Source organism: Bison bison, unplaced genomic scaffold, assembly GCF_000754665.1.
Source record: "Bison bison bison isolate TAMUID 2011002044 unplaced genomic scaffold, Bison_UMD1.0 scf7180017864280, whole genome shotgun sequence".
Taxonomy (NCBI): Eukaryota; Metazoa; Chordata; class Mammalia; order Artiodactyla; family Bovidae; genus Bison; species Bison bison.
Window position 1 is genome coordinate 5624737 of NW_011494852.1, and position 14482 is coordinate 5639218.

The 14482-nt window shown below is 41.0% G+C and overlaps 2 protein-coding genes across 2 annotated transcripts in view; one reads left to right on the forward strand and one right to left on the reverse strand.

Annotated features, from left to right (window-relative positions):
• Positions 1-8042, forward strand: part of ZNF790 (zinc finger protein 790) — a 15011-nt gene extending 6969 nt beyond the window's left edge. Inside the window, 9 exon segments of the mRNA XM_010849166.1 lie at positions 2367-2448; positions 2451-2489; positions 2741-2827; positions 5909-6000; positions 6002-6332; positions 6335-6856; positions 6859-7128; positions 7131-7289; positions 7292-8042. Coding sequence (XP_010847468.1) covers positions 2370-2448; positions 2451-2489; positions 2741-2827; positions 5909-6000; positions 6002-6332; positions 6335-6856; positions 6859-7128; positions 7131-7289; positions 7292-7695 — 1983 coding nt within the window. The 5' untranslated portion in view covers positions 2367-2369 and the 3' untranslated portion in view covers positions 7696-8042.
• ZFP30 (ZFP30 zinc finger protein) overlaps positions 1-14482 on the reverse strand; it is a 71402-nt gene that overhangs the window by 28967 nt on the left and 27953 nt on the right. The window lies entirely within an intron of this gene.

Consider the following 14482-nt stretch of genomic DNA (forward strand, 5'->3'; position numbering starts at 1 on the left):
CTGGAGAAGGAAATGGCAACCCACTCCAGTGTTCTTGCCTGGAGAATCCCAGGGACGGGGAAGCCTGGTGGGCTGCCGTCTCTGGGGTTGCACAGAGTCGGACATGACTAAAGCGACTTAGCAGCAGCAGCAGCAGCAAGCTGCTTAAAAAATAAAAGAATACAGCCTATGTATTTTGAATTTTTCCACCTTGAATCCCTCTGTCATCTCCATGCCTCTGTTTACTACCTGCACCATCAGTCACCTCCTTTTCATAGCATTTCTGCTTACAGAAACTCTAATTCAGGGTGGTCTACTCCTCATAAGAATGAATATTTCTTCAGTCTTCTTTGAGAAAATGTCTCTTTAGATCCTCTACCTATTTTTTGACTGGGTTTTTGATATTGAGCTGTTTATATATTTTGGAGATCAATCCCATGTTGATTGCATTGTTTGCAAATATTTTTCCCATTCTGTAGGTTGTCTTTTCATTTTGTTTATCATTGCCCTTAGTTTTGTCATGAGAGTGCTTTAGATGAAAATGAGTCAGTAAGTTTTATATACTTTGGTTGGACATGGGGGAGATAAAAGGCCACTGTCCTACAGGGATACACAGGAAGGCCCTGGGCAAACTCATGGGGCTCCCAGATTGGAAAATTCCCCCTGGGGGATGTCTAACTTGGGTTCCTTTTTGTTAAAGGGGCTATTCAGAGCAAGTCAGAATGTCCTTATCTCATATTCTGAATATTCTGATCCTTGTCATGATTTATCATAACTGATTGGACTGAAACTTCATCCTGATGTAGTTTAGTGTCTTGGGTTTTGGATAGGGCCAGAATTTCTGCAGATTCCCTCTGACCTTCCTTCAGGGAATAAAATGGTATTCTTAGTCCATTTGAAAGCTCTGAGGAAAGCCTGACCTCTTAGGGTTCCTTCCCTCTAGCTCCACTTTTTCAAAACTGCTTCAACTACATGAGAAATCCAGAAGACTGAGTGACTCTTGGAATTTTAAGTTATGGCCCATGTGAGTTGGAATTGCTTCTCTCCAAAAATATAACTATTTATAGTAATAATATAGAGTTTCCCTGCTGGCTCAGATGGTAAAGAATCTGCCTGCAATGCAGGAGACCTAGGTTCAATCCCTGGGTCAGGAAGATCCCCTGGAGATGGGAATAGATACCCACTCCAGTATCCTTGCCTGGAGACTTCCACAGACAGAGGAGCCTGGAAAACTAAAGTCCATGGGGTCAGACATGACTGAAGTGACTTAGCACGCATGCACAATTATAATAAGATAACCATTTATACTACATCATGTGAATATTTTTATTCCTTATCCTTAAACTGCTTACCTGACTCACCATTCAACATGGTAAGTGATATTTGTGAAACAGTTTAGTGCCTTCTCTGTATGTCCCTCTTCTCTCCAACATGGCATTCAGTACCTCTTGTATCCTAATATTTTGACAGAGCATTGAAGGAGGAGAATTATATTCCCTTAAAGGAAATAGTAGAGACTTTTAAAGATCAAACTGTGGCTCCTGTGTCATTCTGCTGTGTACCTGAAACTATCACAACATTGTTAATTGACTGTACTCCAATGTAAAATAAAATGTTAAAAGACAACAACTGTGGTTCATCAAAGTGGAATTGAGTGACTAAAAAGGACACACTATATGAAAGATTTTATTTACCCTGTATGATGGGGTGTTTCATTTAGGAAAGATAGAGTCAGTGTTAGTTGGTATTCATTTTAGTAGTGGCACTTTGTCATGCTTTTAGATAGAGGATATATAAGAAGAGGTTGAGTTCAGAGAGATGTGGGATCTTGCCAAGAAACCAATGAGAGGTTAATATCATTAAGAAGAAGAAGTGAAGATAGTCAGCTACTTAGCTGATAGCCTAGAGATTTTATACATGCTCCACAGAACATGGAATTCAGTTAGGGAGTATAATCTCTTAAGAATCCTTTCAAATTCAACTAATAGAAAATTCAAATAAAAGAAGGTGAAAGGAAAAAAAACAACACTTCTCTCATACAATAAATCTGAAGTTAATTATTCCAGGCTAGTGTAGCCTCTTGGTGGTATCAACAACAAGAACTCATATGATACCTGTTTTTCTGGGCTACCATCCAGTTGTCTTGCTGTTTGTTACAGGAAGGTCAGAACATTGTTGTGACTGACAACAGGAGATTTTAAGCGCATATAGGCACTTGGCTTCAGGGACACTAATTTCCCTGTTGTTTCCCCCGCTACCCTAGAGGCAGCCAAGTCCAGTTTTTGCTGAATGTGTATACCTCTTCCTGCAGTGCCCTTTTCCATCTTTTCCCTGCCTATCTAAAAGATTTACTTCACCACTGATGTTTGGGTTTGTCATTTCAGCAGCTGATGATGTTCAGGGATGTAGCTGTAGACTTCTCTCAAGAGGAATGGGAGTGCCTGGACTTAGAACAGAGACATCTGTACAGAATGTGATGCTGGAGAACTATAGCAACCTGGTCTTGCTGGGTACGCTTCAGAATTTCACCCCAGAAATCCCTGATTTCTACATTGTGAATTTTTGGATTGTCTTTCAAGTATCTCAGGGGAGATATTTCTGGGGAAATGGTGTGTGCTTTGTACATTTCGCAGTAAGTCATCATCTTTGGGAACCTCCATCTTCCCCATCCTTTATGGCTTTTTCTTGCCCATCCTAGTAACTAAGGGACTTAGGAAACCCTTACCAGGTGGTAATTTCCTATTTCTTATTTTTTGACCAGGACTTTGCATTTATCAGCCAGAAGTATTCTCTTTACTGGAGAAGGGAAGAGAGCCCTGGATGGCTTTGAAGGATGAGACTTGCCCAGGTGAGTGAGGGCTGAACAAGGAGGCCATCACTGCAGATAACAGCCCAAATGTTTAGTGAGGCAGCAGCATCTCTATAATATTGGTCTAGAGTTTCCTTCTCAGAGGCCAAAAGCCTGTGGATAAAGACCTGAAACCTAGAAATAAAAGTAACCTTTTCCATGCGAAGTTCCAAATGAATCTTCTCTTCACCTCCAAATACCACTCCATTTCAGTGCTCTCATTTTTCCTTCATGTTACAGAAAGGTAAGTGTCATTGTTTTTCTCCAGTGGTCAATGGTTTAGGGTCAGTTTCTTCCCATTTCTCTGCCCACCCCCCCATTTAGATATTTGTAAATTTCTTCACTCACTAAAAAAAAAAATTTTGACTCTATTTTTCATTTTACCTGTTACCTCTTGAATTTCTCTTATTTTGCATAGTTTTTGCTTACTGCTACATTTCCTTCATTAATTAATTCTTTCTTTTAAGCAACGTTTATTAATTTTTCTAATTTCATTTTAGGTTAAGAAGGGTTAACAAAGAATCTGTAATCAATTAAGAAATGTGGTATTCTTTTCTGTGACTGGAACAATTTCATTAACTTCTGCAAAGCAGTCTCTATATTAAGGCCTCATAAGCTGCTTTGTTATGATTTCTGGTTCCAGTGAAGAGGAAATGGCAAGAGAGAAGTTAGGGCTAATGAAAGTCAATAAGCAGAGAATACAGTGTCATAAAAAGCCAGTCCTGCCTGTTAAAAGGAAGCAAGGGGTATATTTGGCAAGAGGACGGTAATTGGTGAATTTTCTATTATAGGCAAGCATCAAATTGAACTCTTGAAGCTTCTTTTTTATTTAAAATATCAAGGAAGGAAATTTAATTTCTTATTGTAGTCATGTAGTGGCTCAGTTGGTAAAGAATCTGCCTGCAATGCAGAAGACCCAGGTTCAGTCTGTGGGTCAGGAAGGTACCCTGGAGAAGGGAATAGCAGCCCACTCCAGTATTCTTGCCTGGAGAATTCCATGGACAGAGGAGCTGGTGGGCTATAGTCCATGGGGTCACAAAGAGTCGGACATGCCTGAGTGACTAACACTTCTAAATTTCTGAACCTAAATTGATGTGTTTCTTTAAATATAATTAATTAATTTATTTTTGGCCGTGCTGAATCTTCATTGCTGCATGGCCTTTTCACTAGTTGTAGTGAGCAGGGTCTACTCTTCGTTGCAGTGCACAGGCTCCTCATTGTGGTGGCTTCTCTTATTGTGGGTCACAGGTTCTAGGGTGCAGATTTCAGTAGTTGTGGCTTGTGGGCTAATAGTTGTGATTCCCGGGCTCTACAGCACAGGCTCAGTAGTTGTGATGTGTGGATTTACTTGCTCTGCGGCATGTGAGCAACTGGATCAGGGATTGAACCTGTGTCTCCTGCATTGGCAGGCGGTTTCTTAACTGCTGGACCACAAAGGAAGCTTAAACGTAGTTATTTTTAAACTCTGTCTCATAACTCCAATATTTAGAATCCCTATAGATCTGTTTCTGCTCTCTGTTGTTTCTATAGTTTCTGCATTCATGTTGTATAGTTATTTTAATTTTGTGCCACACTTATCTGCAAAATGTGAAACTAATGACTAGGTTATCTTCCTTTATAGAGAACTTTTATGCTGCAAAGTTCTGAAACATTTTTGTTGTTACGTCAATTGATTGCCCTCCTTGGTCACTGGGATAATTTGAAACTGATCTGTAGTTCCTGTGTAGGTCTGCCTCTCTCTTACCCACATTCCTAGGTTGTGATCCTTGAGTTATAAGTCAGCATGAGAGATGTTTAGGACACCCCCTGTAGACCAACCCTAGATACCAATCTCTATTACTTTAGTCTTGAGAGATGTTGTATGTTCTATCAGTCTCTAAGTCAATGACCCTGATGCTGGCAGAGATTGAAAGCAAAAGAAGAAGGGGGCAGCAGAGGATGAGATGGTTGGATAGCATCATCAACTTAATGGACATAAGTTTGAGCAAACTCCAGGAGATAGTGGAGGACAGAGGAGCCTGGATTGCTACAGTCCATGGGGTCTCAGGGAGTCGGACACGACTGAGCGGCTAAGACATGGAATTGCAAAGAGTCCAATATGACTGTGATACTGAACAACAACAAAGCCAAATGCTAATACCAGTACAATTTCAATAATAGAAATTGGATAAGCCCTTCAGCATATTCACCTAGTAATAGTTGTAGTATTTTCTTGCTTTGTTCTTCTAAAATATTTTACCAGTAAGTTTGATATCCCATGGAGGTTTGGTAAAGGTCATTAAGCATTTTATGCTTGAGGCATAAAATCAAATGGAAGAGCAGTGCTATAAACTCAAGAAATAAACAGAAACACCTTGGTTGGGATCATCTGACAAAATATGACTTGGCTAAGCCCAGTGGAGAAAATGAGCAAGGCGAAGTATTTAAAGGTACAAAGACAAATGAGTAGGTAGGTGTGATTTTCCATTTCTCTGAACTAGCATAGATATGCTTTTGTTTGCTCTTACCTGTACAGAAAGTGATATAGAATTATGTGTACTCATTTCAGTAGAGATGAAAGGGATTGGACAATGAGGTGTATTATCACTATGTTGTTATCACATCATCCCAGTTGTGCTTCCTGGTTCCTGATTTTTTTGGTATTATCCTTTACTCCATCCTTTGGCTCCCTTTGCCCTTCTTTGACCTGTAGTATATATTTTTTTTAACAGAATTATTTTTTTAATGCCTAACGTGCTAAATGTTGATTATACCATACTGGGTAAAGTAGTCTTACGTCTTTAAATTGATATCCCATGATTGGTGTAGTACCTGAACAATCTATTTTTATTGTTGAACTCCTCAGATGAATTTGATCTGAACAAAATTTGTATATCTAATCACCTGCCTTGGCTTTTTTAGTTCTTTTAAATTTCTATTTATTTCTTTCCCTTTTTTCAAATTGTCCAAAATTTATGAATTTGTTAAGCCATTGACATTTCATATGCTGTATTTATTTTAGGATTTATTCCTATACTACATTGAAAACCTTAATTCTTTCTGAACAGAAAAACAGTATGAATTTATCTTCTTATCTTTCAGACATGCAATCCAGGTGTCAGACCAAGAAGTTATCACCAAAAAATGGCATTTTTGACAGAGAAATACCTCAATGGGAAATAATGGAAATTTGTAAAAAAACATAGCCCTGAATGTTTATGCTTTAGAGGTGATTGGCAAGGCAAAGGTCAGTTTGAAAGACAACAGGAAAATCGGGAAGAATGTTTGAAGCAAGTTATACTCAATTGTAAAAAAAAAAGTCCCACTTTTAACCAGAACACAGCTTTTAATCTTCATCAGAGATTTAATACAAGAAAGAAACTGAATGAATTTAAAGAGTGTAGGAAAGCCTTTTGTTCTGACTCAGACTGTATTCAACATCAATTAATTCACACTGGTGAAAAATTTTGTGAAGATAAGAAATGTGAGAAGACCTTTTATCTTGATTCAGAACTTACTCAATATCAGTTTATACTGCTAAGAAAACATGTGACTGTAAAGAATGTGGGAAGGCTTTCAGTTTGTGTTCAAGTCTTACCAGTCATAGGCGAATTCATACCGGTGAAAAACCTTTTAAATGTAAAGAATGTGGGAAGACCTTTAGATTTCATTCACAGTTTAGTGTCCATAAGTGTATTCATACTGGTGAGAAATATTATGAATGTAAGAAATGTGGGAAGGCCTTTAGTTGTGGCTCAGACCTTACTAGACATCAGAGAATTCATATTGGTGAAAACCTCTATGAATGTAATGAATGTGGAAAGGCCTTTGGTCAGCGATCACATCTTACTAAACATCAGAGAATTCACTCTGGTGAAAAACCTTATGAATGTGAGCAGTGTGGGAAAGCTATTGCTTTTGGCTCACACTTAATTCAACATCAGAGAATTCACACCAGTGAGAAATCTCATGAATGTGAAGAATGTGGAAAGGCCTTTATTCGTGGTTCAAATCTTGCTCAACATCAGAACATTCATGTTGGTAGGAAACCTTTGAATGTGAGAAATGTGGGAAAGCCTATATCTGGAGTTCACACCAGCGAATTCATACTGGTGGGAAGCCTCATGAATGTAAGCAATGTGGGAAGACTTTTATATGGGCCTCATACCTTGCTCAACATGAGAAAATTCATAATGGAAGGAAACCCTATGAACGTAGGGAATGTGGAAAGACCTTTCTTCATGGTTCAGAGTTTAACTGATGTCAGAAAATTCATACCGGTGAGAGAAACTATGAATGTAAGGAATGTGGAAAGACTTTTTTTGTGGTTCAGAACTTGATCGACATCAGAAAATCCATACTGGAAAGAGATCATATGAATGTGAAGAGTGTGGAAAAGCCTTTCTCTGGAGTTCACAACTTACATGACATCAGAGAATACATACTGGTGAGGAACCTTATGTATGTAAAGTCTGTGGGAAATCTTGGGTTCACAGCTAACATGACATAGCAAGATTCATAATGATGCAGAACCCTATAAATGTAAGGAAAGTGGCCAGATCTTTAGTCACCATTCATTTTTTGCTGAACAGAAAACTCACAATGATGAGAATCTCTATCAATGGAAAGATTATGGGAACACCACTAGTCATGACTGTGACTTTGCTCAACACCAGAATATTTACACTTTTGAGAAATCCTGTGATCATAAAGATTTTGAGATGGCATTTTCTCCAATGCAGGTGATTCCAGGGTCGGGAAGATCCTCTGGAGGAGGAAATGGCAACCTACTCCTGTATTCTTGCCTATATTCTTGCCTGGAGAATCCCATGTACAGAAAGCCTGGTGGGCTAGAGTCCATGGGATTGCAAAGAGTTGGACACGACTAAGGCAACTTAGCACGCACATTTAGTTGTACATATCTATGTTACATAACTTAGGAGAAAACATTCAGTCTTTCTCCATTTATTATGAAGTGACTTAGCTGCAGCAGCAGCCGTGATTTTTCATAGATGCCCCTTATTTGAAGAAGTTTTTCTCTATTCTGAGTTTGTTGAGTGTTTTTATCATGAAAGGATAAAGCATATTGTTAAATATTTTTCTTGTGCCATGTGCTTTCTGTCCTTCATTCTATTACCATGATGTATTATATTGATTCATTTTTGCATGTTAAACCAACCTTACATTCCTGGCATAAATCACATTTGGTCATGGTGTATAAAATTTTAAAAAGTTACTGGATTCAGTTTGTTAGTATTTTGTTAAGGACTTTTGTGTTGTTTGCTATGGTAGGTGCTTTTGTTTTTTTTTTAATGATTTATTTAGTTATTTTTGGCTGCACTGGGTCTTCTTGCTGCATGTAGGCTTTCTCTAGTTGCAGAAAACAGGAGCTACTCTCTAGTTGAGGTGCACTATGGTGGCTTCTCATGTTGCGGAGAATGGGCTCTAGGTCAAGGGCTTAGCTGCTCCATGGATGGCATGTGGGTCTTCCCAGACTATGGGAAGCATAAGGACAACATGTTGTTCCTAATATAATGTCTATATATGTTAAGTTGGCTAATTATATTAATCTCATGCACAGAAACAACCCCATCTACATAAGGTACTCATTCAGGCACAATGACATCCAGCTCGCTCTGGGATCCTGCCCCTGACAGTTTTACCACCCAGTTCCAAACCCAACCGCTTGCTCCTGAAGAATCCAGCGAGAACACGGACTCCTCTATGTGCCTGCTAGTTTAGCATTCCCTGCAGTCTCTGGAAGGGGCGGGTCACAGAACCAATGAAAAAAAGCCAGGGTCTACGGACACTTCCGGTAGGGTTCCAGAGGGGAATTAGTCGCAACTAAAGGAACATTTCATGCAAAGATGGGCTCGATAAAGGACAGAAATGGTATGGATCTAACAGAAGCAAAAGATATTAAGAAGAGATGGCAAGAATACACAGAAGAATTGTACAAAAAAGATCTTCACGACCCAGATAATCACGATGGTGTGATCACTGACCTAGAGCCAGACATCCTGGAATGTGAAGTCAAGTGGGGCTTAGAAAGCATCACTACGAACAAAGCTAGTGGAGGTGATAGAATTCCAGTGGAGCTATTCCAAATCCTGAAAGATGATGCTGTGAAAGTGCTGCACTCAATATGCCAGCACATTTGGAAAACTGAGCAGTGGCCACAGGACTGGAAAAGGTCAGTTTTCATTCCAATCCCAAAGAAAGGCAGTGCCAAAGAATGCTCAAACTACCGCACAATTGCACTCATCTCACACGCTAGTAAAGTAATGCTCAAAATTCTCCAAGCCAGGCTTCAGCAATATGTGAACTGTGAACTTCCTGACGTTTAAGCTGGTTTTAGAAAAGGCAGAGGAACCAGAGAGCAAATTGCCAACATCTGGTGGATCATGGAAAAAGCAAGAGAGTTCCAGAAAAACATCTATTTCTGCTTTCTTGACTATGCCAAAGCCTTTGACTGTGTGGATCACAATAAACTGGAAAATTCAAGAGATGGGAATACCAGACCACCTGATCTGCCTCTTGAGAAATTTGTATGCAGGTCAGGAAGCAACAGTTAGAACTGGACATGGAACAACAGACTGGTTCCAAGTAGGAAAAGGAGTATGTCAAGGCTGTATATTGTCACCCTGTTTATTTAACTTCTATGCAGAGTACATCATAAGAAACACTGGACTGGAAGAAATACAAGCTGGAATCAAGATTGCCAGGAGAAATATCAATCACCTCAGATATGCAGATGACACCACCCTTATGGCAGAAAGTGAAGAGGAACTCAAAAGCCTCTTATGAAAGTGAAAGTGGAGAGTGAAAAAGTGGGCTTAAAGCTCAACATTTAGAAAACGAAGATCATGGCATCCAGTCCCATCACTTCATGGGAAATAGATGGGGAAACAGTGGAAACAGTGTCAAACTTTATTTTTCTGGGCTCCAAAATCACTGCAGATGGTGACTGCAGCCATGAAATTAAAAGACGCTTACTCCTTGGAAGGAAAGTTATGACCAACCTAGATAGCATATTCAAAAGCAGAGACATTACTTTGCCAACAAAGGTCTGTCTAGTCAAGGCTATGGTTTTTCCTGTGGTCATGTATGGATGTGAGAGTTGGACTGTGAAGAAGGCTGAGCGCCAAAGAATTGATGCTTTTGAACTGTGGTGTTGGAGAAGACTCTTCAGAGGCCCTTGGACTGCAAGGAGATCCAACCAGTCCATTCTGAAGGAGATCAGCCCTGGGATTTCTTTGGAAGGAATGATGCTAAAGCTGAAACTCCAGTACTTTGGCCACCTCATGCGAAGAGTTGACTCATTGGAAAAGACTGATGCTGGGAGAGATTGGGGGCAAGAGGAGAAGGGGACGACAGAGGATGAGATGGCTGGATGGCATCACTGACTCGATGGATGTGAGTCTCGGTGAACTACGCGAGTTGGTGATGGACAGGGAGGCCTGGCGTGCTGCAATTCATGGGGTCAAAAAGAGTCGGACACGACTGAGCGACTGATCTGATCTTATCTGATCTGTTACTCAAGAGTTCCTCTCCAGTGTTTTGCGATTTCCTTATGTCTCGTGGGTCTCTTACGCTCTTTGGGACTGGCGTCTGACAGAAACAGGTGCTTCCTAGAGCCCCAGCGTCACAGCCCTGGGAAAGAGCGGTTCTCCTCGGCCTGTTCTGTTGGAATGTGCTAAGATGGGAACTCGCGCGGCTGCACCTTTTCTCGGAGAACTGTGTTCAGAAGAAGGTAGGCGGCGCCCTGGAGACTCAACTGCGCCTGGAAGCGAGGGTTTAGGACGTTTTGGATCAGAGTCTTCCGCTGCTGAGTGTTTTCCCCCAGGGTTGGTGCTGGGTTGGCCTCGTGTTAGGCTGGACCCCGCCCAGGTCTGCAAGATTTGTAGTTGCCCAGCAGTGCGTTGTAAGAATGAGTCTGGAGACAGCGGTAGAAACATCAAGGGTTTATTGAACAGGGAATCTTTCAAGTCTGAGGCAAAGTTCCTGGGTTGATACCCCGCTGTGTAAGGCAGACAGCAGGCAGGACTTACGGAGCAGTGTTCACTCTGGGAGAAGGAGAAGTTACCTATTAGAGGAGGAATGGATGTTGGTGGGCTTATCAGTTTCCAGGGAAACCAGTAGAGGAGCACGTCCCTTGCTGACCCTTTGATAAACAACCATCGACAGCATGGTGATCAACTAGCATAGTGGCGCCACTGTGTTCTTGATCTCCGAGAGAGAGCTGTGCGCCGTGGCTTGAAGCAACATCTTAGTTCCCTGCCCAGGAATTGGATCTGCAGAGCCTGGCTGAAAACCAGGAGTTCTAGCCATTAGACCACCATGGGCTAGAGGCTAGAAACAAAATTGGGCTGTCCCTTGCCCGGGTTGAAAAATGAATTTCTCAAGGAGGCAAAAACTGTAAAAACAGGTACAAAGTTTATGTTATTAGCGACATGGCACAACTAGTGGGCAGGAGGCCTAACTTAGCTCTCCAGCCCCTTGGTGGTGCTCTGTGCAGGGCTCATGCACGTGACTGTGCTTTTACTTCCAGCACCTCAGAAATGGCAGTTGGTTTCGTATCCTATTGTTCATAATTGCCTCAACTGTGCACATGTGCAATTATTTTTAGTCCCTTATAGTTTGTTATTCTGTTGCTCAAGGAGATGTTTGTCCTGGTGCAAGCACTCTGGTAGAGGGATCCAGGTCCCAGCCTACCTTCTGGAGAAACTGAGGCAATGGACAGCCTCAGTGGTGACCAGCGGCAGTGTTAGAACTACTGCATATCCAGAGCTGTGAACCCAGACATCTTGTATTCTACTTTCTTTGTATGTCTTTGAAAGTTGAGGGACCAGGATGGTAGTGGAGACTGGATTTTGACCCATCTTCAAAAACACTAGATGTCTCATGCACCTCTTTCCCTGGCGACTGCCATTCCCCACAGAAGGCATGTGAGAAGGAGAGAATTGCTGCTGTACATGAAAAAATCAAATTGAAGGTGAATTTGTACTTCCTCTTTGTTCCATGAAATGCATTTCATTTTTCAGTATATGGAAACAGCTGGTGTCCCCTTGAAACATTTTCACTGATTTACCCCTAAGTCTTCTTCCACAGAGAAAGTCAGAGGTTCTAGGCACAGATCCCATTCCCCAATTAATCCTTCTAATTAATTATTTACATTGTGTAAATAATTCTTCCTGTTGGCTTTTTGTTACACATTCTTTGTGTGTAGAAAAGCAAATCTGGAGGATTACAGACTATTATTTCAGACAATCTCTTATTAAGAGAATATACCTGCTTGGAATCACACACTGGATATTCTTAATCTTCTACAAAGGCTTGTGATCAAAAGCAAATATGGTAGGAGATGGTTTGACTCATTTCCATCAGTGACACGGATTTGCTTTGTGAAACTGTTAAAGAGTAGGAATGCAGTCAGTGGTCTGAGAGGTCTGTTTCAACTAGGGTGGGAAAACCACCACACCTCTATATCAGAACACCTAACAGGAGTTTTGTAGTACTGACCAGGTCTAATTTCTGGTTTGTCTGCATAACTTTCTTTTTGTGTGGTGTGTGAGCAGGATGGTATAAGGGGTAAGAGTGTAGATCTAATACCTGGGTTAAAATTCTAGCACTAACACTCGCTAGGTGTGTGAGCTGCTTTAAGAGAAGTTTTAGGTTTACAATAAAACTGAGAAGAAGATACTGAGATTTCCCACATACTGCCCACCCCAGTACATACACAGCTTCCCTCATTATTAAAAACCTCCACCAGAGTGCTACATTGTTTTTTATTTTTTTATTTTTTTGCATTTTAATGTGTAATATTTGAGGTATAAGCAAGCTGCATCTAACATTGTCATAAATAAAACAGATCAGTCATCAAGGGCTCCAGAGTGAACAGCATCTTCATAACCTCCATGCTTATCATCTTTGCTTTCTGGGTGTAATTTAATAAGATCATCAATTCGAAGAATGGTAATTGCAGCTTCAGTGGCAAATTTCAAGCTCTTAACTTTAACTATGGTTGGTTCAAACACCCCTGCTTGTTTGTTGTCACGGGGTTTACCATTGACCAAGTCAAGACCAATCCATTTTAGATTTTTTCGTTCTGGGTTAACCTGAACCTCGTTATGAAAAGCTCTTAATTTTGCAACCAGATCTGTGGAGTCCTGGGCAGCATTAACTGCCAGAGTATTAGGAATAACAAGAAGAGATCTTGCAAACTCCGCAATAGCGAGCTGTTCCCGGGAGCCCATGCTGGTCGCGTAGTTCTCCAGGTAAATGGAAAGGGCCGCCTCTACAGCGCCCCCACCTGGGACCACAGACTTTGACTCCAAAACTCTCTTCACCACACAAAGGGCATCGTGTAAGGAGCGCTCCATCTCGTCACACATGAAATCATTTGCGCCACGTAAGATGACCGATGCAGAGGTACGAGCCTTAGTGCTATTTAAAACAACAGCGATAGTCTTTAACAGTAGTAAGTCCATGAAGAAATTCACTACTACTTACACAGGACATTTAGACAGGGAAGCAATGTCTAGACCATGGAGAAGAGATGAAATGGTAACTTCACCTCCATTTACAAGGGCCCAGTATTGTTTTACCCCATGCGTATAACTGCTCATATCACTGAAGGACTATAGCAGCAAATAAATGGGAAGTGTTTTTTAAACCAAGGATTCACCCAAAGGCCATAATTTACCTTGTACATTCTGTGGTTTGGGACAAATGTATAGTGACATATATCCATCATTCCAACCTCATAGTTTTGTTTTTTTTTTTTTAATTATTTTTTGGCCACATCATACTGCATGCAGGATCTTCATTCCCCAACCAAGGAGTGGCAGTGTGGAGTCCCAACCACTGGACTGCCAGGGAAGTCCCCATAGAGTACTTTCATTACCTGAAGAATTCTCTATGCTCTGCTTATTCATCTCCACACACCCCTAACAACCACTGATCTTTCTGCTGTCTATAGCTTTGCTTTTCTGCAGAATGTCCTATAGTTGTAATCAGACACTATGTAATCTTTACAGATTGACTTCTTCCACTTGGTATTATGCATTTAAGTCTCCTTCATGTGTTATCGGAGAAGGCAATGGGAACCCACTCCAGTACTCTTGCCTGGCAAATCCCATGGACGGAGGAGCCTGGTAGGCTGCAGTCCACGGGGTCGCACAGAGTCGGACATGACTGAAGCGACTTAGCAGCAGCAGCAGCATGTGATATCATGGCTTGATAGCTTATTTCTTTTTAACATTGAATATGCAGGTCAGGAAGCAACAGAACTGGACATGGAACAACAGACTGGTTCCAAATAGGAAAAGGAGTATGTCAAGGCTATATATTGTCACCCTGCTTATTTAACTTCTATGCAGAGCACATCATAAGAAACACTGTACTGTAAGAAACACAAGCTGGAATCAAGATTGCTGGGAGAAATATCAATAACCTCAGATATGCAGATGACACCACCCTTATGGCAGAAAGTGAAGAGGAACTAAAAAGCCTCTTGATGAAAGTGAAAGTGGAGAGTGAAAAAGTGGGCTTAAAGCTCAACATTTAGAAAACGAAGATCATGGCATCTGGTCCCATCACTTCATGGGAAATAGATGGGGAAACAGTGGAAACAGTGTCAGACTTTATTTTTGGGGGCTCCAAAATCACTGCAGA